The following is a 19,081-nucleotide window of genomic DNA, read 5'->3' as shown; positions in this document are numbered from 1 at the left end:
TTCTTTTATGTATTTTTCTTGTCTTACTGCACTGACCAAGATCTCCAGCACAGTGCTGAATAAACACAGTGATAGCAAACTTTCTTGTCTTGTTCCCAATTTACAGGCTGACTTTTCAGTGTATTGGCATTATGTAAGCTTGCTGTAAATTTTTTCTAGATACTTTTTATCTACTGAGGAATTTCTTTGCTATATCTCAAATGAATATTGAATTTTTTTAAACCCCTTTTCTGCATATATTGAGGTAGTCATGCAGTTTTTCTCCTTTTGTTGATTAATGTAGTGAATTAAATTGATTTTTTTTTAAATGTTAGTCCAACATTGTATTCCTTATACAAATCTAACTTGGTCATGATGTTTTACCCTCTTCAAATATTGCTTGTTTCAGTCACTAATATTTTGTTTAGGATTTTGCATCTTTGTATATATATGTGTGTGAGATTGCCCTGTGATTTCCCTTTTCCTTTCTGTCCTTGTCAGGCTTTGGTATTGAGGTAGTGCTAATTTCACAAAATAAGCAAAATAATATACTTTATTCATCTGTTCTCTCATTGAGTTTGTATAAGATTGGAATTAATTCTTCCTTGAATGGTAGGTAGAATTTGCCAGTGTAGTCATTCAGGCCTGGTACTTATAGGAGGATTTAAAAATATGATTCAATTAATTTTGTGTAATAATTACAGGACTGTAGGGGTTTTCTATTTCTTTTTAGTCAATTTTGGTAAATTTTACTCTTCTGGGAATTTGATCATTTAAAAACATTTATGCATATCCTCATTCTGCAAGATCTATAGTGATATCCCTTTTTGCATCCCTATTATTGCCATTTCATCCTTTTTTTCTTTTTTTTTAAATAAACTTATTTATTTTGTTTATTTACTTTTGGCTGTGTTGGGTCTTCGTTGCTGCCCGCAGGCTTTCTCTAGTTGCGGTGAGCGGGGGCTACTCTTTGTTGCGGTGCATGGGCTTCTCATTGCAGTGGCTTTTCTTGTTGTAGAACACGGGCTCTAGGCAGGCGGGCTTTAGTAGTTGCAGTGCGTGGGCTCAGTAGTTGTGGCTCGTGGGCTCTAGAGCACAGGCTCAGTAGTCGTGGTACACGGGCTTAGTTGCTCCGCAGCATGTGGGATCTTCCTGGACCAGGGCTCAAACCCGTGTCCCCTGCATTGGCAGGCGGACTCTTAACCACTCTGCCACCAGTGAAGTCCCCATCCTTTTTTTCTTAATTAGCTTCATGAGAGGTTTATCAGTTTTACCCAGCTTTTGCCTTTATTTAACTTCTCTATTGTACTTTTGTTTTCTATTTCTTAATTTCTACTATTGACTTTATTTTTTCCTTCTAAGTACACTCTTTGTTTTAACTTTAAAAAGAACCATAAGGGGGGCTTCCCTGGTGGCACAGTGGTTGAGAGTCCGCCTGCTGATGCAGGGGACACGGGTTCGTGCCCCGGTCCGGGAATATCCCACATGCCGCGGAGCAGCTGGGCCCGTGAGCCATGGCCACTGAGCCTGCGCTTCCGGAGCCTGTGCTCCACAACGGGAGAGGCCACAACAGTGAGAGGCCCGCGTACCGCAAAAAAAAAAAAAGAGCCATAAAATTTTTGAGTTGGATGCTTACTAATTTTTAGTCTTTCTCCTAATATTAAGCATGTAGACCTCATTAATTTTCAGTCTTTCTTCTAATATAGTATATGCACTTAACACTATAAATTATCCATCAAGTGTTGTGTTAGCTATAGCCACAAGTTTTAATCTGTAAACTTTTAATTTTTATTCAGTTTAAAATATTATGTGCTTTGCATCATAATAATTCTTTGTACATCAGAAGTCTTCACATCTACCTCTCTTCCACTTTCACTTATAGCTTATAAGGAAGGATTTAACTGTTCATAGTGGCCTAGCGATTATATATCAGAACTTAAGATTTAACTTTTGGTCTGGTTCTGATAGCTGTGTCTGTTAGATCCTAGAGTACTAGCTTATAAAGAGAAATCATACCATCTGCCCCATCTTTTCCCACTTCATACAAGAGAATAAAATAAATTAATTTGGCATTTAGTTCTGCTCTTTTTTGAATCACTTTCCATCTATACTATTGTTCAAATGACACTTGACAAAAGGGTAATGAGAAGATAAAAGGCTGGGTCCTAGGCTTGTTTTATTTCTTTACAGGCTGAATTTACTCCTACACTGGCTTAAAGTTGTGCTCTCTAACTCTTATTCTTAGGGACTATGGGATCATCCGAACTCTGGATTTACCTATCTATGTCACACGGGTGAAGGGCAACAATGTATATTGCCTAGATAGAGAGTGTCGTCCTCGGGTGCTCACCATTGATCCAACTGAGTTCAAGTTCAAGCTGGCCCTGATCAACAGAAAATATGATGAGGTATGAAATGAGGAAGCATATTAGGAGTATTGAGAAGGGCAGCACTCCTTTTTTCCTATAAGTGATCTCTATTTCCTGCCCTAACCCTCCCCAAATGTCTAGGTACTACACATGGTAAGGAACGCCAAACTTGTGGGCCAGTCTATCATTGCATATCTCCAGAAGAAGGGATATCCTGAAGTGGCACTGCATTTCGTCAAGGATGAGAAAACTCGCTTTAGTCTGGCACTGGAGTGTGGAAACATTGAGGTGAGAGAAGTATGGTTATAAGCCCCATATTGTTGTAGAGGAGGTGAGAGGGTTAGGGTGGCATTGGGAAGACATTATTCTGGGCTTGCTTCTTCAGCCAATTTAATGGAATTTAGAATTTTTTTAGTTGTTAGATTGAGCTATCTTCCTGTTGCTGTTTGCCCATCTTTGCTTCTGCCCCAGCATTTCTATTGTTGTTGTTGCTCTGAGTTAGTCTGAATTCAGTAACTTTTAGAACAGAACCAAGATAGCATAGAATTTGAAAAATTTCATTATTTCCTTGACATTTGACTTGCTAACTGGTGGCTTAGATGAAGGAGTACTTATTAAATGTTGAGGCCTAGAGTCTATAGGCATTATTTTTAAATGAGGAGAAGCCTAAAGAAAATTGACTTTCCAGTTCTGAACTTCCTTCTTATTTCTTCTGAGGAGCCCCTGTGGATCTTCAAACCTGGAAAATGGGAAATATGATAGCTAAGCAAGAATTGGCCTTAGGGAATCAGCAACTGCTAGAAGATGATTTTGTTGTAAAAGTAAATTTCTGAGGAGGAGGATAATGTGATGTGATTCTTCTATCCATGGATCCTAAGGGATCTTATTTGTTGATTGAATTTTCAGTAGTATTAGATTGAAAACAAAGCTAGGAGGATTGAAAGTGTAGAGTTCCTTGGGAGACTTACTTAGAGATGGACATTTTGACTGTAGTCCCTGGCTTTGAGTCACAATAACCTCCAACCTGTTAACTCTAATTCTTGGGATTCTTTAGATTGCTCTGGAAGCAGCCAAAGCACTGGATGACAAGAATTGCTGGGAAAAGCTGGGAGAAGTGGCCTTACTACAGGGGAACCACCAGATTGTGGAAATGTGTTATCAGCGCACCAAAAACTTTGACAAACTTTCCTTCTTGTACCTTATCACTGGTAATCTAGAGAAACTTCGCAAGATGATGAAAATTGGTGAGACCCCAGAAACTAAGGATGGGAAAAGGGGTCCTTGGGGGAAGGAAGAAGGCAAATAGAGGCAAGAGAGAACTTGAGAGAGAAGACCTAACTTGGTGTCTCTTATTGACTTGGTGCAGCTGAGATCCGAAAGGACATGAGTGGCCATTATCAGAATGCCCTCTACCTGGGAGACGTGTCAGAGCGTGTACGGATCCTGAAGAACTGTGGGCAAAGTAAGTATCCAGGACTCACTTCCTTTGGGGCCTTAGGAAGTATTTTCTCTTTATGGTGAGTTATTCATGTGTAGTAGTGAGGGATTTCCCTTCATTGCACATTTTTTCAAAAGAGACTGCATGCTCCTACCATGCTCAGAGACTTTCTTCAAAGCCAAATGGAGGGACAGCCAGAAAATATAGTTTGGCTAGGCACTCTTAGGAAAATAGTTAATATCTTGGGGGAAATGGGTTTTAAAAAGTCCTGGAGCAGATACCATAGTAAATGTGGTTGGTTGAATGCCATTAGAGTTTTATTCTTTTACTTCAAATCTGGAGGTTTCACCCATTTATTTATTCATTTTATATTTAAGGGGTATTTTTTGAGAACCCACTGTATACCAAGCATTATACTAGCACTTGAGATACCTTAGGGAATAAGAAGGGTGAAAGATGTGGTGTGGACCAAGGTGCTAGCTGTGAATGGGTGAGCAATGGTCAGATTTGGCATATATTTTAAAGATTTAAAGAACCAACATGATTTGTCGAAGGGGAATGGTTGGGGGGATGTGAGAGAGAGGAGACTGGGATGAGTCCAAGGTTCTTGTTAACACTGATGATAGATCTTGAGGATAAGCAACTGTTTTAGTTATTTATTGCTATATAACAAATTACCCAAAACTTAGTAGTTTAAAACAACAATGTTGATTGTCTCAGTTTGCAGCATGACTTAGCTGGGTGCCTCTGGCTCAGTGTCTCTCATGAGGCTGCAGTCAAGGTGTTGGCCAAGGCTGCAGACATCTCAAGGCTCAAGTAGGGGAGGATCCACTCCCACATTCGCTCTGTGGCTGTGGGCAGTCCTCAGGTCCTCACTGGCTATTGGCTGGGAGATCTCAGTTTTCTGCTCTGTAGTCTTTTCCATAGGGCAGTTCACAGTATGGCAGTTGGTTTCCCTTAGAGCAAATGAGGGCACCCAAGATGGAAGCCATAGTCTTTGTATCCTAATCTCAGAAGTGACATCCCATCATTTCTCCCACACACTGTTCATTAGAAGCGAGTCAATAGATCCAGCCCACACTGAAGGGAAGGGGATTATGCAGGGACTTGACCAGGAGGCAGACATCAGGACACCAGTATTCACTTGGAAATGTACCTATACCACAAAGTCTGTTTTCTTAACAGAGTCGCTGGCCTATCTCACAGCTGCTACCCATGGTTTAGATGAAGAAGCTGAGAGCCTGAAGGAGACATTTGACCCAGAGAAGGAGGCAGTGAGTCTTTATTTACATAAGTATCTCTGATTACAGGATTAACTCTGAGATCTTGGGACTATTTAAACCTACAAATGTCACTCCCCACCTGGTTACCAGGAGAGGCAGAGAAACAAATGAGATCAAAGGAGGCTCCATAACCTTCCCTAGATGGTTCCTGAGAGCTGTTTGCTTTTAACCTTCTATCTTTCAGATTCCAGACATTGACCCTAATGCCAAGCTGCTTCAGCCACCTGCACCTATCATGCCATTGGATACCAATTGGCCCTTATTGACTGTGTCCAAAGGGTTCTTTGAGGGCTCCATTGCCAGCAAGGGTAAGTGGCCGCTTCTTCCATAGCATTTTTGTTGTGTGCTTGTTTTCTGAAAAGCTGTCCTAGAGAGTACCATTAACTATTCTGTCCTTTTCATCTGTCCTTTTTTCTGTGTGATGCCTTATGCAACACTGAGATGCCAATTAAAGTTACGGTACGGTCTTAAAAACTAAATAAAAGCATTATGGCATCATTAAAATTTGGAAAATAGGAGGGAAAAAAAGAGATGTTTCTTAGTCCATGGCTCTAACAACCACTGTTAACATTTTGGTGTATTTTCTTAGGTTTTACCATATATGTAATCATACTCTCCATTCTGTGTTTTATCATTCATGACATACAATCTTAAGGTACTAACTCAGCTACCTCAATTCTGTCATGTGGGTATAGCCACTACCACTCCCACCCTTACACTCCTGTTTTCTCGGCTATGTCTACTAGTTTGTTTCTCCCAGCTGAGAGCCTAAATAGACCCTTGGGCATTTCGTGCCCAGTCCTGCTTTTTCTTCCATATCCTCTCATCTAGCCTTTGTCCTCATGCCCTGTACACACTGTAGTGGTGGTAACTTAGCAAAGATCTCAGCAAGAAATGCCAAGAGTTGGCACCAAAGGCTGGTTAGTAAGAAATTGTTTGAGGCAGTTTTTGGTGGCAGGAAGGCCAGTTGTTTTCATCTCTCTTCTATTCCCTCTCTCTGTGAAACCTATGCTAACCAAGTTAGCATAATATAGATATCACAAAAATAAACAAAAACAGTAAGTGGACAGAACATTGGCACCTGCTTCTGTAAGGATGCAACAGTTTGCCTGCAGAGGAGGCCATATCTCAGACTTAGCTGGCTGTAACCAGCTCCTTTCTGTTCCTTCCCTCTGTAGGGAAGGGAGGAGCACTGGCTGCTGACATTGACATTGACACTGTTGGTACTGAGGGCTGGGGAGAGGATGCGGAGCTGCAGCTGGACGAAGGTATGCATGTTCTTCTAGGAGTGTTCTGGGCAGATGGGCTCCCTGGAGTGGGACTGGGTTGTGGGTCAGTTCTGCAGGGTGCTGGACCATAGGACCAACAAGGATCCCAGTGTTTTCCTTTCCTTTGGCTAAAATTGTGTCACTTTGAGAATCTATGCTGAGCCTGGATTTTCCTTACAGATGGGTTTGTGGAGGCTACAGAAGGTTTGGGGGATGATGCTCTTGGCAAGGGACAGGAAGAAGGAGGTGGCTGGGATGTGGAAGAAGATCTGGAGCTCCCTCCTGAGCTGGTATGTGGAATTTTCACCCTTGTAAGGTTCTCGCCATTTCTCCCTGTGGAGGCCGGAGGCCTTATCACCCCCCCAACACCTGTCCTGAGGTCCCTGAACAGGAGGGGGTCTGGATCCTCCTAGTCTGATGCTTATCTCCCATTTGAAAGAAAGAAGAATAAGATTAACTAGGGTTGTGTCAGTGTCATCTTATGAAAAGGGAGCAAGCTTTTTTGCCTGATTGGAGCTTTTGGTGTATCGTTTTGTTACTGGGGAAGCTTCTCCTATTTTGAGAGTCATCTTCCACAACCACCACCCCTCCTCCCCAACAGAGGCTGGGAATAAGGTAGAGTTATGTTTAGATTTATCAGGGCAAATTGCTTGAATGGCTTAAAAAATGACTCACTCTTTGTTTTTCTCCTAGGATATACCCCCTGGTGTAGCTGGTGGGGCTGAGGATGGGTTCTTTGTGCCCCCGACTAAGGGAACCAGCCCAACTCAGGTAAGCAGGGAAACAGTCCTGTGGGGATAAGTGTTTCTGAGCTAGCTCTGCTTGATTAATGTGTAAATAATATCGACACTCTTCTATTACAGATACAGAGTAGGACTATTGGGAAGAGAAAGAGCAAAATTTCACTTGTCTTGGGTTTTCTGTTTCTTGTTAGATCTGGTGCAATAACTCTCAGCTTCCAGTTGATCACATCCTGGCAGGCTCTTTTGAAACAGCCATGCGGGTAAGTCTTAAAGCTACCTTGGCTTTTGTTGAGTGTGCCTTACCTAGGGTCCCAGGGGGATGATCGATTCATCTTAACCAAATGGAAATTATTATACCCACAAGGGCAGAGGTGTATATTTAACGTGGAAGTCTTTGGTCTTGCCTAAGGAAACTTGCCTCATAAGGCTTTCCTCTTATGTGCTTTCAATCTGGCTTAGTAATCTCGTAAGGTGGATTCTTCCAGCCATCTTCCACCCATTTATAGCGTGCTTTCTGGCTCACATCAATGAAGTGAGCGCCCCTTAATGAACAGGTGTATTTTTTGAACACTAAGCCATGTGCTATAGTAGCAATAACAACCACAACTGCAACAGCCACTGACATTCAGTGTTGACTGTGTGCCAGGCACTATCATAAATGCTTTATGGGTATTATTAAATGAGGTAGATCCTATAATTGAATATAATTTACTGATGAGGAAACAAGTACAGAGAAGTTAAGTACGTTGCCCACTGTCAACTAGTTTTTAAGTAGCAGAGCCCAAATCTTATGTTTTTTTCCTCTTGTATTCCAGCTCCTTCATGACCAAGTAGGGGTAACCCAGTTTGGCCCCTACAAGCAACTGTTCTTGCAGACCTTTGCCCGAGGCCGTACCACCTATCAGGCTCTGCCCTGCCTGCCCTCCATGTATGGCTACCCTAATCGCAATTGGTAAGGCCCCTTGCTCCTGGCTTCTCTCTGTTCCAACTTAGGGTAGATATTTCAGATGGTAACCTCAGAGACAGAATTGTCCCAGAGCTGAGGTTTCCTAGTAGGAAAAGATCTTTGGCTTGGCACTCTGTCAGGTTTGGTTTACACCTGCTGCATCCAGTTCCCTAGCTTCTTTCAGAGTAGGGTATTGTGATCATGTTGCCAGAAGAAGAGGTTAAGTCCTAGTGGGCTCCTGATCATCCTGTCTTCTTTCTCTTTCAGGAAGGATGCAGGGTTGAAGAATGGTGTACCAGCTGTGGGCCTGAAGCTTAATGACCTCATCCAACGGTTGCAACTGTGCTACCAGCTCACCACAGTGGGCAAGTTTGAGGAGGCTGTGGAAAAATTCCGTTCCATTTTACTCAGTGTGCCACTTCTTGTTGTGGACAATAAACAGGAGACTGCAGAGGTAAGAGCAGTCATAGTGTCATAGTCACACTTGTCATAGTGCTGGGCACCCCCACCTTCTTGCCTCTGTACCATGACCTTCTTTTGCCCCCTCTCCAGGCTCAGCAGCTCATCACCATTTGCCGTGAGTACATTGTGGGTTTGTCCATGGAGATAGAAAGGAAGAAGCTGCCCAAAGAGTCTCTAGAACAGCAGAAGCGCATCTGTGAGGTAAGACCTCTGGGCCTCTAAGCAGTACAGAGGCGTCTTCCCTTTTACCCACTATTAGGTCTGAATTCTTTAGGTCTCAATATGGGGAGTAAGAGAAATTTGGGCCCATTTCTGTGAGGAAAGGATATATTTCTCCACCTGTCTTCCTCATCTCATCAGTCCTCCATAACTAGGAGGCAGAAGATTTCTCTGCTTTATTGCCAATCCTGTTTTTATTTGGTTGTTTTGCTGTGTTTCTAATGCATATGTGACCCCTTATAAATGACCTATCCCAGCTTTAGCATCAGCGTGGCATGTGTTCCTCCTTCTGTCCACCAGATGGCAGCCTATTTCACCCACTCAAACCTGCAGCCAGTGCACATGATCCTGGTGCTACGTACAGCCCTCAACCTCTTCTTCAAGCTCAAGAACTTTAAGACTGCTGCCACCTTTGCTCGGCGCCTGTTGGAACTTGGGCCCAAGCCGGAGGTGGCTCAACAGGTATATGGGAACCCCTTTAGTGAGCGTAGGGGAACTAGATCTGCTCTTACATGGAGGGAGTCGAAGACCGAGGTCCTTGTCTCTGAAACAAAGTGCTGTATAACAGCATTCAACAAAAAGAGCCAACAAAATACCATCCTCTACTTACTGGCATGGGGACCTCCCTTTGTTCCTGGAAACTGAACTAATATCTTACTCAGACACGGCACCACTGTGAGAGTGTGACCTGCAATATGGAACAGGTCCTCTGTACCTGAAAATCAACCCAATCCTGTCCTTAAGTTCTAGATTTCCCCTCACCACCACCACTAGCCTCCATATACATGTCCCATTACTTGTGTTTTCCAAAAGCTTTCTATTTGTGCAGTGAAAGCCAGTTTTAACCCTTTCAGGACTAACCCTGAGAATTCTCAGACTTAGTGGAGGAGTATGAGTCTAGATCCATGGAGCCACTTTGGGATAGAGAAGGAGAAAGCCTGATACAACAGGAGTGGCAACTGTTACCCCTTCACATATGACCTATACAGAGGACGTATTCTGTATTCATTCAGTACAATTGCATCTACATCAAAGAAACTACTAAACCATGGTGATGAGATCATTTGAGTGTGGTGTGCAGCTTTCAGTCCTCTTAAATAAAATATTCCTTCACTCTTTTAGACCCGCAAAATCCTGTCTGCCTGTGAGAAGAACCCCACAGATGCCTACCAGCTCAATTATGACATGCACAACCCTTTTGACATCTGTGCTGCATCTTATCGGCCCATCTACCGTGGAAAGCCAGTGGAGAAATGTCCACTCAGTGGGGCTTGCTATTCGCCTGAGTTCAAGGGTCAGATCTGCAGGGTCACTACAGTAAGTACTGTCCTTGAGAAATACATCTAGAATTCATTCTGTCTTGAGGGAAGGACCAACTAGCATGTTGGTCCTTTTTGTCTCCTGTATTTCCCCCTCACACCTTGAGGCAGTGACACTGGAGGAGGGTAGAACTTCCCACTGCTCCTTCCAGTCAGTAACAATAACAAACCACTTTACTGTGCTCACTGAGGTGTGGAGGGAGTAGGCTTTCTAGGCTTCTCACCCTCACAAATCCCTAACTTTCTTCTATTTCTTCTTCCATAGGTGACAGAGATTGGCAAAGATGTGATTGGTTTAAGGATCAGCCCTCTGCAGTTTCGCTAAGGCCTGCTTCATGTGTGTAGGGTTAAGCACCATGTTTTCCCACAGACAGTTAGCCTTTATATCCTTCTAACTCCTTCTTCCTCAACTACCCTTCATATTATTGATGTTTAGCTCTCTCTACCCTAAAACCTAATGTCCTTTTCTCTTCTTCTATGGCTAATCAAAATGTCTAAACCTGACTTTTTTTTTTTTTTTTTTTTTGCCTCTGAGGACCTCTCATCTCAAGGTAACTACAGTTGTGGTCACGATTGGCCTTGCCTTCCCAGCTTAGATCGTTCAAAGAACATTTGTGATGAACATTTGTGAAATAAATTCCTTCTATATTTATTCCTTCCCTCCCCACCACCTTTGTGTACTTTTTGTTAGAAAGGAATGAGATGTAATAAATAAGATAGCATCTTTTACTCAGTCATAACAAGCTGTTAGCCATCCCCATTTTCCTTGGGCATTTAAACTCCGAGGCAGATATCCTCTGTGTGGCCAGAAACTTAAAGTCTGAGAAGAAACTATTTGATTTTCCAGAAATGCACATCACTTTTTGTTGACTTGTTCTTTACAAAGATTGTTCTTGTATTTTGTTTCTCACACTAAATAAAGTAAATTTCTACGAGAGCTTTGTGGCTTGCCATTTGTTTCCTGGACACTCTCATGTTCCTACTTACTCCACGTAGCTGTCCCATCAAAGCAGATACCTTTCCTTCAATAATTATTTTTAATTACAAAGGTAATAAATACCTATTTGTTTTTTAAAGTACATATATTTCATAGGATATAGTGAATTGCTGTGAGAATGGTAGAAAGCAAGTAGTTCCCCTATTCCATTATTGACTGCAACTTCCATCTATTGCTAATTATAGAGTGTATTCATTGAGCACCTGCCATGTACTTGGTACTGTTCTAGATGTTTTATGTGATATATATGTGATTAATTGGTAATACATTGTATATAGTACAGAAATTACAATGACAATACAGAATTTTGCTTGTCATGTACTAAGATTAATTCCGTAGAGTGATGTACTGTGCCTTTGATTAAAATATATACTTTTTTTCATTTTAAATTCATGTTTTCAATAAACAGTACATTCATATAGTTCAGAAATCAGTAAATGTAAAAAGCTATTCTGGGGCTTCCCTGGTGGCGCAGTGGTTGAGAGTCCGCCTGCCGATACAGGGGACGCGGGTTCGTGCCCCGGTCCGGGAAGATCCCACATGCCGCGGAGCGGCTGGGCCCGTGAGCCATGGCCGCTGAGCCTGCGCGTCCGGAGCCTGTGCTCCGCAACGGGAGAGGCCACAACAGTGAGAGGCCCGCTTACCACAAAAAAAAAAAAAAAAAAAAAAAGCTATTCTGTAACATCTTCCTCCCACCCTTTTCGTCAGCCACCCAGTTCCTATCGCCTTCCCCAAAACAGGTAACTGCCGTTGTTAGCTTCCTTATATCCTGCCAGAGATTTTTTGATGTATAAACAAGCAGTTATGAATATGTTCTTCCCTATTCCCCTGTTATACCTAAATGGAAGCATACTAATGATTTTAAGTTGCCTTTTTATTCATGGATATGTGAGTTATTTCCAGTCTTTGGATATTATAAACAGTGCTGCAATGAGCAACTTGAACATACATTGGACAGGTGTGGAAAGTGAATCTGAGGATAAACTATAAGTGTAACTCCTGCTGTCAAAGAGGGCAGGGCTTTGTATCTTTTTAGCTTTAAAAGATACTTTCTTAAACAGAATCCCCAAATTAAGCCTGCCCTCTCAAAAATTTGCACACTACTTTCATAACACTTTCTCAAGTTATAAACATTCTTTCTGTAGCCATAGGCAAGTTGATGAAAAATTTTGGCAAAATGGCAAAAATTTTCTGTAAGTTTAAATTATAAAATTAATTTTGCATACCAACAAACGTTCTGAACTGAGGGATATGAAAAAAGTGGACAATCCTCATGAAGCTTATGTAATTGGGGAAACAAAATGGATACATGTGAAATAATTAAATACCAGGCAAGAATTTGAAGTTGGTTAATAAACAGTGGAGAACCATTAAGTCCTTACTTGAGAGAGTGATATAAAGAAAATGTTGTAACATACAGTTTTGCAACAGTGTTCACTATACGTGAAAGGTGGGAGGTGAGTAAATACTGAGATGAGGTGTTAGGCTTATCAATAGTAAAGCAAGTTTAAGAAATAGTGCAAAGGAAGAATCGTGCTTATTTTCAACTCCATCTTAATTCTCTTATTTACCATCTGATGTTTTCCTTATTAACATACTTATATTACCATATTAATGTAAAGCCAATATAAATACCTGTAATGTGTGCATGGTATAGTCATATTAGAGATAACACATGTTAAGCCGTTTGGAGTTGAATGAGAAAGTTAACCTGGAATAGATGTTACAGATGTTTGGGAGAAAGAGATTAATCAGGGAAGGACCTTAGAGTCTCAAATTTAATGTTACATATTTGTAGTATGAGTCCTAGAGTGGTGAAGGGTTTTGAACAAAGCAATTTAATGACAAGAGTTGGGACTGGAATTTAGGCCTTCTGACTCCAGAGTGTTTTCTCCCAAATCACAGTACTTGTGCCTGGAAGAACACAGTAGGTTTTGCACAGGTATGATTTTAAAAGTCTGTGCCCTATATGTCAAGGAAAGAGTAAGTACCTAAACTGGTGTTTGACACAAGTACTCAAGTGTGTGTTTTGGAAGATGAGGATGAAAGTCATGAAGTAACTTTTTTCATTTAGTGTGATTTCTCCCTTTTAAACTTTATGGTACTTTATCCTTACTTCTTATAAGACACTTAACCTTGTGCCATACTTACTGTGTGTATGTCTAATCCTACCTCCAGCCTAATCCCCAGTCAACTACCTTACAGCAAGGGCTGGTCCTGATTTCTCTCTCTGCCCTCCACTGTGCCCAGCATAGGATATTAAACAACAACAGATGCCTTCCAAGTGCTGAGATAGGTTTGTCTCAGGCAGTTGATGCATTCTCACAGATCTGAATAGAACAATTCCAGAGGAGGGAAGGGATGTCTGGAGTTGTCTTTATCTGAGCCTCCTCCAACTACACTCCATTGAGTTCTGCGTAGAGAAAAGGAGATAGGTCGTAGAGAAAAGGAGATAGGTCAGGGAAGGCAGGTCTATTACCACTACATTCCAATTGCCTCCTTGCTTAGTCCAAGGTCCAAGAGTCGCTTTTTCTGCCTGATTTAGTTAACTAACATTGAGTTCGAAGTTATTGGCACTGTGACAGTTTTAATGGGGTGCAGGGAAATCAGAGATATCCACTAGATTCTGCAGAGAAACATGCCTCATTAGGGCCTGGGAGAGCAAAGAGCAGACAATGAGTGCCCAAGTTTTAGTCCCTAGCCTAGGAGCTGAGGGTGCAGCAGTGAACACGACAGATGAAAATCCTTGCTATCATGCTGCTTAAATTCCAAGGGGCTTGAGAGGAGATAACGATAAATAAATAAAATATATAGTATGTCAGATAGTGGTAAGTGTTGAGAAAAATAAAGAGGAAAAGGGGATAGGAAGTGTATATGTGTGGGGGGGAGGGGTTGCAATTTTATTTAGTGAGGCCGAATAAGGCATTTCAGAGAAGATGACGTTTGAGTAAAATACTGAGGGAAGTGAGAGGAAACTAGCATGTTGGGTGTACGGTTAACTGTCGTTATTGATTACACATGCACAGCTTCTGGTTGTTCGTAGGCAGTTTGTCCCAATTTGGCCTACCCACAGTTCAGGAAGAAATAATAAGCCAGGTAATGCGGGCAGTAGAAAGAAAGGAGGCCAAGCCAGTAAGAAACCTGGCAGAAGGTAACAGTAAATTCCCCTCTGTTGGTTCTACGTTCCTAGAGAAAGAGGGGAAGAAAAAAAAAAAAAAAAAAAAAAAAACGAAGCTTCCTGTCCCTTTAAAAATGGCGGCCCGGCACGGGCCAACAATGCCATTGGTTGCACGAGGCAGAGGGGGAGGGCGCGGGGGGGTGGGGCGAGGAGTCCTGCCTCCTACGGCACGGCGGAGGTGGCAAGATGGCCGCGGCTGAGGAGGATGGTGGTGTTGGGGCTGAAGCCGACCGGGAATTGGAAGAGCTTCTGGAAAGTAAGAGCCCGTAATGGGAAAGGCCCGAAGGGGGCAGGTGTAAGGATCCCTTCAGCGGGTCAGGTCAACCTGAGGTATTTGGGGCGGAGCAGGAAAGGTTCTCCAAAGGTTGGTCGGCGGCGGAGAGTCTGCGACCCCCGAGATAATCTCTGGGTCACCCTCTCCTTCCTCCGCGGCGAGAGCTGAGGAGCTCGCTTTGGGTCCCTGAGCGGCCCAGACCGTTGATCTCCTTGCCGGAGGGGAAACTAACCCAGAGGACGATGTTTCACGATCCCGCTCCAAACTCGCCTTACTTTAGATCAGTAAGTTCTTAAAGTCTGACTTTCTCCCCGCCAGCAGCAGCCTTCGGTCCTCGGTGGGCCGCGAACCGGACATCCACGGATTGCTTCCATTAACTCTTAGCGCGCCCGAAGTGCGTCCTTCTGTGCACTGTCCTGTTCTCCTTAACATGAAAGACACGCCTTTCCTTCTCCCAGTCCTTTCACCTTTCTCTCACCAGGCCCCTTTCCAGTTCTTTCATCATGTCAGAGCTCAAACACACTCCCTTCCCATTATTTTGAAAAACAGGGTGAGAGGGCCTCTGGGGAAGACAGTTCACCCTCTTAAGAGAGGGTGGCTGTACTTTTCCTCCTTAGCCCTGTTTCTTGCCCAGAGTGGGGCCGCTGCCCTCCCCTTACACTTAGAGTCTGGCAAGCAGAATGGTGGTGAGGACAGAGGCTTTTCAGGGAAGAGGTGAATATTTTTTGTCTCTTGCTCAGTCACAGACAGAGTGGGCAGGCGGAAAGATGAACAGAAATTGTGAGAAGTGCTAAGTGACTGTGTGAGTCTGCAGAGAGGAGGCCAGAGGGAGCTCTAAGAGCTTTGGGGAGGGAGAGTGAAACTGGAAGATAGAGTTCAGTGCCCTCCCATGGAGTGTAATATGGAGTCCCTCAGTTCATACTAGTACCAGGACCCATGGGAAGCTAGGTGAAACATCTTGTGGCTTCAGCTCTCCTGCCAAAGATTATTCCCTTTAGGGCTCCAGAATGAGTTCAGGGGGTTAAGGACATCTGTGTTCTCTGCTCCCCTTGGATATCTGTATGGGATTTCTAGGAATCATTAAAGAATGGCAAGGAAGGCACTGTATAGATGGAGATGTCTCTGCAGAAGTTTTAACTCTCTTCTCCCAGCTCTGAGAGAGATGCTTGTTGCATCTTAAGCGATTTCTTCGCCTTTGATCACAATAAATTAGGTAATGGGGAGGGAAGTGGGAGGCTTATTGAGGGGTGGGTCAGGAGAGGGAGACTCAAAAAAAGGAGAAAATTTTAGGAAAGTTGACAGTTTGAAAGATTGTTCTCTTAATGCTTTGCCCAGAAACCCCCCAGCCTTGCATCCTCATCCATCCCCAAATACACGCCATGTTTCTTGTTTCTGAAGGTGCTCTTGATGATTTCGATAAGGCCAAACCCTCTCCAGCACCCCCTCCTACCACCACGGCCCCTGATGCTTCGGGGTCCCAGAAGAGATCGCCGGGAGACACTGCCAAAGTATACATTCCACCCACTTAAAGGATGGGGGGTGGGCAATGGGCATGCAGCTCTGAGCAGGGGTTGGGCAGGCCCCTGTGGGCCAGAGGGGAGTTGGGGGAGGTGCCTTGGCCTCACATTGCTGAGTGCTCTTGCAGGCCTCAGTCCTTGTGAAACAGGGACTTGAGATTGAGTAGAGGGATCTCAAGGAAGTTCTTTAAGAAAAGAGCAGATTTAAATGGTTGGATTGGGAGTGACACTCCATACCGTTCCCTCAGTGGCCAGATGCCTTTTTGCTGCTCTCAGTAAGAGAGGTAGTCAGAATGTCCAGTGGAGGTGGGTAGGAGGGAAGCACTGCCTTTCCCAGAGCCACTGCCTGTGACTTTTGTCAGAGGTCATGTGCAGTGGGGTGCCAAGTAAGAGATGCACTTAGGCCACGTTCTCCCCTGCAGGATGCCCTCTTCGCCTCCCAAGAGAAGTTTTTCCAGGAACTGTTTGACAGCGAGCTGGCTTCCCAAGCCACTGCAGAGTTTGAGAAAGCAATGAAGGAGTTGGCTGAGGAAGAGCCCCACCTGGTAGAGCAGTTCCAAAAGCTCTCAGAGGCTGCTGGGAGAGTAGGTGAGGAGGGGGCCCCAGACAACTGAAAATGTCTGAGCAAACCTCCTAGGTCATTGTTGCTTGAGGACACCAAACTTTATAAAGTTGACAGCAATTATGATACCACCGCTATGGGATGGGGGAGGAGATGGGAGGAGGCATGAGACCCTGTTTAATGAAAAGCATGAGATAAGTTGGAAAGTAACAGAAAAGATTACTAAAAAGGGACCGTTTCAAAGGTCACAGTGTTAATGTGGGTGTCATTGTGGAGAACAAACTGACACACAGTTATGTAGTTTTGTGAAAATAACTATGAAGATAACCATAGAGTATTCAAAGATTTGGAGTGCTAGTGATTCCCTAATAAATGCTCCATATCCAAGCTGGTAACCAGGTCAGTCTAGGCAAGCAAACAGTTAAAATCCTGAATGACCTTGGCTCTTTTCATCTCTCCTAGGCAGTGATGCGACTTCCCAACAAGAATTCACTTCTTGCCTAAAGGAGACATTAAGTGGACTAGCCAAGAATGCCACTGACCTTCAGGTGAGGGGGAAGAGATAGGGAACCACAAGGGGCCCACTCCCAGACACTTCACCAGCAGAGTCTCAAAAGACAGACTCTCTTGGGTATCATCTCAAGTCTGTCCCTGCCTGACTACTTTGCTACAGGCAAGTTTAAATAGTTCTTTCCCACCTGAATGGTTGGTGAGCATCCCAAGAAGGTAGTGTACTTGCTCACCTCCCTCCTGTCCTGTCTAGAACTCTGGCATGTCAGAAGAGGAGCTGACCAAGGCCATGGAAGGCCTGGGCATGGACGAAGGAGACGGGGAAGGGACCATCCTCCCCATCATGCAGAGTATTATGCAGAACCTCCTGTCCAAGGATGTGCTGTACCCGTCACTGAAGGAGATCACAGAAAAGGTTTGTGAACTTCTATTTCTGCTTTTCCTCTTTGTTCCCCATTGTATCAACTCCTGTGAGCTGCTTTGTCTATTTAGAGCCTGCAGAGATAGAGTAACTCAAGTGTACAGGTTCATCTATTTTTTTCTCCTTTATTTATTTGGAGGGGGAGAGTTAGGGAGGAGTTGTATCTCCAAGAGAATAAAGCTACCATACGGAGGATGTTTAAGGTAGAAGGGGAAATGCTTCAGCTCTAGTTTTCTGTAAATTGTTCTAAGTCTCTGTTGTTATCTGATCAACCTTTCTTGCATTTCCAACTTCATTCATTTCTCCAATAAGTTTTCACTGAGGATTTACTGGCTTTATGCTGTGAACAATTTTAAGAGTAGTTTAAATGATGGTCTCTGCCATCACAGAGCTTATAGTATCACTGAAGAGATTTTTGAAGGTTGTTAAAACAAACAAAAAAGAAGGAATATGTGACAGAGATCATATGTGGCCCTTAAAGCCTCAAATATTTACTATCTGGCTCTTCACAGAAAAAGTTTTCTGTCCTCTGGTGACCATAAATGCTAGCATAGCCAGGTGATCTGATTGAAGTGAGTGCTACTTCTCATGCTGAACTCGCTTATTTAGCTTTTCCTTCTCCTATGTTCCTGTGCCCTTCATGTTTTACTCTTCCTCATATTTTATTGCCCTTACTTATTCATTGTTCACTTACTTCCTCCCCACCCATTCTCTCTTTGCTTAGTATCCAGAATGGTTGCAGACTCACCGAGAATCTCTACCTCCAGAGCAGTTTGAAAAATATCAGGAACAACACAGTGTCATGGGCAAAATATGTGAGCAGTTTGAGGCAGAAACCCCCACAGATAGTGAGGCCACTCAAAAGGCTCGTTTTGAGGTGGTGCTGGATCTCATGCAGCAGGTAAGGCCTCCTCTTGCTGTCTGCCCGCTGCTGCTATCTGCTTGCGTGTTCAGTGGAGGACGTGTCCTGGAAGGATGCCTCCCTGCCCAGCCAAGGTGGAGGAGGGAGCACAGGAGAGGCCACATAGCATGGTCTTCTCTCTTGTTCCTCTTTCCTTATTTTCCAGCTACAGGATTTGGGCCATCCTCCAAAAGAGCTTGCTGGGGAGATGGTGAGTATACCTTCTCGTATACTTTAATCTGAGCCCCAGTTTCCAGTATTTTGTAACCTTTAGTGATTCCACCTAAGGTGATGATTGTGGCTGCTGGGGATGGACCTTCAGAAGCTCTAACTTTCTGAAATAGGAGTAGTTATCTGAGTCCCTTCATCTCTTCTCCAGCCTCCTGGCCTCAACTTTGACCTGGATGCCCTCAATCTCTCGGGCCCACCAGGTGCCAATGGCGAACAGTGTCTGATCATGTGAAACACAACATGCTTTCTTCCCTGATTCCCAGCCGTGGGGGAACGTCTGGAGTCAGCAGAACCACTGGGAGCTGAGGGAGGAGTGTCGCCTACAGGAGTGGTCTGCCCACTGCCATCTGCCATCCCACCCAAGATTGTGCCATATCAGCTGAGGCTTTTTCTCTGTACTTCTAGGAGTAAGGCCTGTTCTGCAGATCATTTCTGTGAACCCCTTCCATTGTGGTTTCTGCTGC

The 19,081-nt window shown here is 43.7% G+C and overlaps 2 protein-coding genes across 5 annotated transcripts in view; both read left to right on the top strand.

The window, feature by feature from the left end:
* COPA (COPI coat complex subunit alpha) overlaps nt 1-10,394 on the top strand; it is a gene marked incomplete at its 5' end in the record, with an annotated part of 50,199 nt that extends 39,805 nt beyond the window's left edge. For both annotated transcript variants that reach the window (XM_079697237.1, XM_079697236.1), the window contains 16 exons: nt 2,225-2,387; nt 2,490-2,636; nt 3,403-3,592; nt 3,715-3,810; nt 4,972-5,060; nt 5,254-5,377; nt 6,248-6,337; nt 6,518-6,627; nt 7,031-7,108; nt 7,272-7,340; nt 7,896-8,032; nt 8,294-8,480; nt 8,579-8,689; nt 9,008-9,169; nt 9,830-10,024; nt 10,292-10,394. In XM_079697237.1, coding sequence (XP_079553363.1) covers nt 2,225-2,387; nt 2,490-2,636; nt 3,403-3,592; nt 3,715-3,810; nt 4,972-5,060; nt 5,254-5,377; nt 6,248-6,337; nt 6,518-6,627; nt 7,031-7,108; nt 7,272-7,340; nt 7,896-8,032; nt 8,294-8,480; nt 8,579-8,689; nt 9,008-9,169; nt 9,830-10,024; nt 10,292-10,351 — 2,008 coding nt within the window. In that variant the 3' untranslated portion in view covers nt 10,352-10,394. The remainder of the gene's footprint in view (nt 1-2,224; nt 2,388-2,489; nt 2,637-3,402; nt 3,593-3,714; nt 3,811-4,971; nt 5,061-5,253; nt 5,378-6,247; nt 6,338-6,517; nt 6,628-7,030; nt 7,109-7,271; nt 7,341-7,895; nt 8,033-8,293; nt 8,481-8,578; nt 8,690-9,007; nt 9,170-9,829; nt 10,025-10,291) is intronic.
* Nucleotides 10,395-14,387: 3,993 nt separating this feature from the next.
* Nucleotides 14,388-18,849, top strand: PEX19 (peroxisomal biogenesis factor 19; the record flags this gene model as incomplete). Of its 3 annotated transcripts, XM_079728347.1 has the most annotated exons (8): nt 14,388-14,457; nt 15,874-15,983; nt 16,415-16,580; nt 17,017-17,102; nt 17,318-17,479; nt 18,210-18,386; nt 18,553-18,597; nt 18,766-18,849. In XM_079728347.1, 8 exons carry the CDS (start codon nt 14,388-14,390, stop codon nt 18,847-18,849), a joined length of 900 nt encoding a protein of 299 aa, XP_079584473.1. The 3 variants fall into 3 exon arrangements, with proteins under 3 accessions (XP_079584473.1, XP_079584474.1, XP_079584475.1); XM_079728348.1 differs by lacking the exon at nt 18,553-18,597; XM_079728349.1 differs by lacking the exons at nt 15,874-15,983; nt 16,415-16,580.
* Nucleotides 18,850-19,081: the final 232 nt, after the last annotated feature.

This window comes from Hyperoodon ampullatus (genome assembly GCF_949752795.1).
Source record: "Hyperoodon ampullatus genome assembly, chromosome: 2".
NCBI lineage: Eukaryota > Metazoa > Chordata > Mammalia > Artiodactyla > Ziphiidae > Hyperoodon > Hyperoodon ampullatus.
This window is presented reverse-complemented; position numbering and strand designations above follow the sequence as displayed.